At 36.5% G+C, this 6466-nt stretch overlaps 1 protein-coding gene across 1 annotated transcript; it reads right to left on the bottom strand.

Moving 5' to 3' along the window:
• Nucleotides 1-21: 21 nt before the first annotated feature.
• Nucleotides 22-4144, bottom strand: LOC145954614 (uncharacterized). The gene is made up of 2 exons (XM_083069271.1): nt 968-4144; nt 22-495 (listed from the first exon to the last, which is right to left on the bottom strand). Exons 1-2 carry the CDS (start codon nt 2676-2678, stop codon nt 254-256), a joined length of 1953 nt encoding a protein of 650 aa, XP_082925397.1. The 5' UTR covers nt 2679-4144; the 3' UTR covers nt 22-253.
• Nucleotides 4145-6466: the final 2322 nt, after the last annotated feature.

The following is a 6466-nucleotide window of genomic DNA, read 5'->3' on the forward strand; positions in this document are numbered from 1 at the left end:
AAATATAAATGAAGAAAGACGTCGAAATTGAGATACCTTAGGAACGGACTTCATGGCGTCTTTAAGCAACTTCTCGCCAGAGGATTGTTGAGGTTTCTTGGGAAGAGGCAAGACCATCTTACCTTTCCCCTTGTCTTGCTTTTTTGTGGTCGAGACCTGAATTGGAAAATAATTGATTAGGTATGAAACACGAGCAAGAAAATAATCTTAATATTTGAGTTAAGATACTTAACAGTTTTGGTACTGTCTGAACCTATTCTTTGTTTCTTCGAGTTTCCAATACTCTGTAGAGTAGAATTCCGAGAAGGTAAGATAAAATATTAGTTTCGAGAAAAACTGCAATCCAAACAAGGTATACCTTAGAACGTAAAGAAACCTTGTCAGCAGCGGTCTTTCTCTTTCGACCCTTTTTAGATGTCTCTTTATCCTCGTCATCGTCACTCTCCCAATCAGGAGTTGGATCAACATGTCGAGGAACACGCTGAGGGATGGCAGCTACAAGGTTCGAGCAAAGAAGTGAGACAAGTTTAAGGTATACGCGAAGAAGAAGGAGGTGAAAAATATTTACCAGGAGGAGGGTTAATGTTATTGACCCAACATAATGGCCACCATTTGTTTCGAGGAAAATCGTACACGGAACATCTCGCGTAGGTAACTTTATTCTTTACAGGAACTTCTTTGCGCTCAAGGTAAAACGGGTCGAGTGTTTTCACCCAAGGAGGATGAGATACATGTTTAACTAGACCAAAAAGGGCATTTGGAAGAGGAGGTATATGCTTTGGACAAAATTTTTCGAAATCAGTTTTACCTTGAGGATTTATTACCTTTTTTGAGCGAATGTTCCGTTGTACCATTTTCGATAATGAGACCGAAGCGTCAAAAATGGTTCGGTGCGCATTGTCAGGTCGATAACAAACCTTAAAAAATTGTTCGAATTGATAAATGATAAGTTGATTCTTGAAAGTACCTGGTTGTTTAGGCCCCTGCGAACAAGAAAGAGGAGAACTAATCAGCTTTTTCAGAAAGCCATCAAAATCGGTGAGTTTATCTACAATATAGTAACACCACCATCGAAGGTAGCATTTTGAGACTAAGAAGGAAGGAGAAAAGGTGGTCGGTGTAAGCCTAAGTTCTTTATCAGGGCGAAGGATGAAGTCAAGGACTTCTTCATAATTCCCTTTTTCGACACAAATATCCGCATCAATGCCTTCTTTACGTCGAAGGGGAAGAGGTTTCATTTGGCAAAGCCCAAACTGTCGAGCAAAAAGTTGGGGCTGATAAGGATAAAGTCTGACATCTTTTTGCCTCATACCCGACATGATCACATCCCAAGACAAGAATCCAAACCACAGGTCAGTTGAAGCTGGACTTATGCTACCAACTTGATTATTTTGACGCAACCATGTAGGACCTATCAAATTCGGTCGAATGAAAGGGGCTAAGTCTTCAGTGAAGTCAGTGAAGCTAAGGATGGCTCTAATATATTTCTCGAAATTGTCTACCAGACGCTTTCGAGGGGTAAGGGTTGTTAAACGAGCTCCTTCGAGTTCACATATGGGAATGGGTTTTGAGGGCAAATGAAGTTTCTTCTCCAATAGCGCGTTGAGCCAAAGTTGAAGTAGCCATAACGGGCCAGAGAGATTTCGAGGCCCAGATTCTCGAGCAAGACTTTCGGAAGCTTCATCAAGACAAGTATAAAGAGAGGCCAAAAGTAGTTTGCTTAAGCAAATTTTCCTTTGCAAATGAAGAGCCTGAGCTAAATTGTAATAATATTTTGGGACTTGAAGCGAAGGGGTGCAAAAGACACAGGCGGACAACCAGTACATAAGAAAGGCAATATGCTCTGAAGGTGAGACAGGCGTGTTAGGTTGTCCCATATGCGCGTTAATAAAGGCCAAATAGGTCTTCTTATCCCAAGAAATTGAAGTATCCTTGATCGAAATTTCCTCGTCAAAGGCGTCAGGATAAAACCTATCTCCAATAGGCTTTAACCCTGTTATAGCAGCAACATCAAGTAACGTCGGGCAAATGAAGCCACAAGGAAACTCGAAAGCCCGAGTCTCTCTATTCCAGAAGAAGATAGCAGAAAGGAGCATTTGAGGGTCGAAAAGATGGAGGTCGAACTTAGCTAGTTGGATAAATTCAAAAATACCTGTTTCTTTCCATTCTGAGGACATAGAAGCCTCTACACGAGCTAACCAAGAGAGGTGCCTTTCTTTAACGGGGGGAAACGCTCTAAAAATTTTGGTAGTATCCCCAAAAAGGTTTAGGTCTATTTCTGGGGAATAAATGAAAGGTAGGGTGGTGGAGTCCTCAGGCAAAAGGGTATTACCATATCTCTTGGTATTTTGACCAGCAAAAGGACCAAGGAAAGCATGAACAGAACCATCTGCTAGAGAAAAAGGAAGAAGTACCTGAGATTGGTATATTTTCAAACTAGCCTCCTCCATGCCTGGAATTGGAATGAAAGTGTCATCACCTTCTTTGACCTTTTGAACTTGAGCACCAGTCATTAGCAGATGAGTGTCCTGGGTAGTAGTTGCGGTGGCCATAGTGGTTACCGGAGTGGTGGTCATAGCAGCAGAAGTAGTAGCAGTCAAAATAGGGGAAGAAGTGGTGGCAGTAGGAGACATTGAAGAAGCTACGGCAGCGGAAGTGGACGCAGCAGAAGAAGCCATAACGAACAAAAGCAAGAACAGAGAGAACGGTCTGAGAAGAAGATCAAGAACCAGAGCAAAAAAAAGAAACAGTGAGCAAGAAAACTTGGGCACGAAGGAAGAGAATGGTGAAAACAATTTAACCCTAGGGTGAAAAAGGGGTTTTAAACGAGGTAAATGGGCCTAGGTTAAAACGGGTTAGGTTAGGCAAGATTATTTGAAATATTAAATTGAATTTCCAAAACAACCGCCAAAACGTTTCATATCGGAAGACAAATTTATGGAAAAATAGAAGTATGCGCCGTCAGAGCTATCAATGTCACATCCAAATGGTCAGTACCTTACATGAATAGGTTTTCATCGAAAGAAAAATTAAGTTAACGTCAAGAAAAGTGAACATCAAGAAACAAATCGAGGAAGTATCGAAGAACAACCTTGATAGGAATTTAGTTTTCTCCTAAGATGCTCATAGAAACCAAATTCCTAGGGGGGCATTTGTTAGGCGTACTCGAAAATCATGTGACTCGAAAAGATTGATAGTGCTGCCTGAGAAGTAAAATCAACACATGCTGAATACTTGTGACTAATCTCATGTGGGGCGTGAGAGCACTCGAAATTATGGGACTCGAAAAAACAAGTGTTGCTCGAGAATAGTTGAAAAGTTGAGACTCTCAGAACATGGAGGTTAAGCCAAAACGGTTACCAAAAAATCAATCGAGGAAACAAGGAACGTGGGAAGAGCGGTTAAAGGAAGTTGTGAGTCAAGACCACGTAGCAAATATAGTGGATAGCGGTTATGAGTCAAAAGCGTACATGTACAGAATTAACCGCCCTTGATTGCTCTATAAATACAAGGAGTACGGACCTTTACGGAGGTCGGAAAACTCATACTCTAACCAAATTCTGAAGCATTCTCTGCCTGCACATATGGCTTCCATGCGAGGAATCATCTTTGGGTATGATTACTTCTCGGCCACTTGTCTAGCTTTTCTCTTTTTAGGAGTAGGATTAGTGTAGTCTTTCTTTTCTCTTCTCTCCTTTTAATTACGTAGTTATAGACTTTAATCTTGTAATGCTTGAACATTATGTAATTTGAACATGATTTGTATTGCGAATGTATACATTGTTCATTCTATTCATATTGTTATTTGCATGCGGGAACATTGCTTGTTTGTTTTAATCGAATAACATTTTGAAACAAGTAGTTGCTAAGACTTTTTCATCCTACTCTCCATTCGCGGTAACACGATAACACAGTAAAGCACCTAAATTGAAATACGTTCGTATGCTAGTCTAAATAAAAAGAACCCAGGATTTGATGGTTAATTCCACCGTAAACAACTACAAAATTTGTTTAAACTAAAACATAACATACATTAGTTTCTCAGAAAAATAAATTTTCAACATAAACAAATATCAATATGTAATTTATTTATTGATGAGATTCAAATTTAAAACCGGACGCAAATTACTCAAATTCTTTATTACTAGTCGTGTCAACCCTACTGGGTTAATCACAATGTAATTTAAATATATAAAAAATATTTAAAGTTTTTATACTTTCCATTAAACATGATCAAAATCCTCGTGTATTTATATCGACGAATTTCATTATCAAAATTTCAAAACTATGTAGATTTAGTTTTCTCTACCTTTAAAAGACAGGATGCATTCTTGGAAAAAATAAACTAATTTTCATGTTTTATAAAATCTGACAGAGAAACCAAATTCATCATAGTGTGTGTTTGGATTGACGTTTTAATCTACGTTTCTAAATAAAATCACGTCAATTTATGGAGAAGCAAGTAATATCTACTTCTCATTTTCACGTTTTTTACGCGATTCAAATCCTCTGACGCGGAACCAAATACGCAGATAGTGAAAGTATAGAAACTTTCATCACATTAGAAAAAAAGAAAAACTAAAAGTCTATTCCCCTTAAATATTTGTCACAGTGAACAACTTTTAAATACTTTTTTTTTTAAAATAAAAAAGATTACAAAGATATTTATAATGAGAATTGGATTTAGGTTCACATATTTCTAATTATCTCAACCTCTCTCCATTCAATCATTAGGTTAACTCACTTTTAAAGTACTTTAAACCTTTAAAAAATATGTCATATTTTGTGACCTTAAAATATATCTTTTAAAATATATATATATATATATATATATATATATATATATATATATTTATCTTATTTTATTTTTTCTTTTCAACGAGTGAGGAGAAACTCACTTATTTTAAAATCAGAACAAATAACTAATGCCCGAACACAGGGATCTATGGAAATATAATCAAGATATCTTATATTTGGACCAAAATCATGTAATTATTACGCGTGGAACTACCATGAGCCAACCCATTTAGCTTCTCATCCCCTAACTATATGCAATTGAAGTATATATATGATAATCCTATATGCTGGATGTTGAACGTACAATCAGACTACTTTGCGTAAAGTCTATTTAAAATGAATTTAGTTTTGCACGTTTTCTAATACGATGTTATTAATATTCAGTGGTCCTATTTTATTTTTTTTTAGTTCCACTATAAAACATTTTTAGTTCCGCATATTCAATGGTCCTATATATGTATCAACTTAATTAATCACTGAATTTTGTAAAGGTTACTAAACCACAGTTTGCCTTGAATGTTGCCTTTCAAACTAAAACTATCTATTTAATTAGTTGTGTAAAGTACATTTGAGTGTCCTCATCTTGAAAGCCTCGCGAGAATGGATTACCGTACATGATATGTTCCAAGAGAACGTCACTATAATTGTTGTTTGTAAAACAGTGATGATGATACATAGAAATAGAAATTAAAGCTTAACTTAGTAGGTCTGGTCAACGGTCAAAAAAACTGTTTGGGTAGCTGTCTTAGTTTTGAATATAAATGCTTACTATTAATACCCGAACTACACTATCTTAGGGTGGAGATGGTCCTAACATTTTGGTATGCAATATTTATAATATACATCAGTATCACTGTTTCATACAGTATCACTGTCATATATAGAATCTTTTCTAAGAGAAATTAATCTTTAGATTACGGTTATACATTACAGCGATTTCTAATCTTTTGTGCAGCCAGCCATATATATATGTTCACAGATGTAACTTAGAATTTTGAACTTCTTTTGTGTTTAAGTTGTTTAATATTTTTTTGTTGATTATGAAAAAATACAAACTGTTGAAATGTTTGTATAAAATATTATTTTCTTAAAATGACATTTGAGATGTGAAAAATCACGTAGGCGTGTAGTATAGAATATTTTGGCATGTATGTTCTCGGCTCTAACTTAGGGCTCGGCTGAAAAGTACCTTTAGTTGATGCATGAGCTAGGCTGCTGAATCCACTAAAGCTGCGACCCGAAAAGAACTAGTGTCTAGTAGTATATATAGTACACAGAAATCTAGGGGTACCCTTTCGCATACCTACTCTTATATGAGACGAGCACGGTTGAGTCATGGAGTGTGGACATTGGACACAGATGAAAAGAAAAGGACGTGCTGACATTAGAATCTTTTCAGTAATCGTGCGTGCCCGATAAGTTAGAGCCACACTTCACAAGCCAAGGGACCTCAAAAATCTAAAGTGCATGTGACATAAGTTCAAAACTTGGATCGGCGTCCATGATGTAAAAGTTATATTTGATAGTTACCATTTTTGACATGATAAGTTGATAACCCACGCCCACAATTCTGATCAAACACACTAAATACTGCCACCAACATGTAAAAAGTTTACACCTCATGAAAATAAAAGAGTAAATAGATAAATTAATCTCTCTCTCTTAATTT

The sequence above is a fragment of the Cajanus cajan genome, chromosome 2 (genome assembly GCF_000230855.2).
Source record: "Cajanus cajan strain Asha chromosome 2, NIPB_CcT2T_4, whole genome shotgun sequence".
Taxonomy (NCBI): domain Eukaryota; kingdom Viridiplantae; phylum Streptophyta; class Magnoliopsida; order Fabales; family Fabaceae; genus Cajanus; species Cajanus cajan.

Excerpts from the sequence above, each read along its gene's own strand:
- LOC145954614 (XM_083069271.1), bottom strand. The coding sequence starts at position 2,678 with ATGGCTTCTTCTGCTGCGTCCACTTCCGCTGCCGTAGCTTCTTCAATG. Across the intron at positions 496-967 it reads GCAGGGGCCTAAACAACCAG|CTGCCATCCCTCAGCGTGTT; the intron begins GTACTTTCAAGA and ends CGAACCTTGTAG.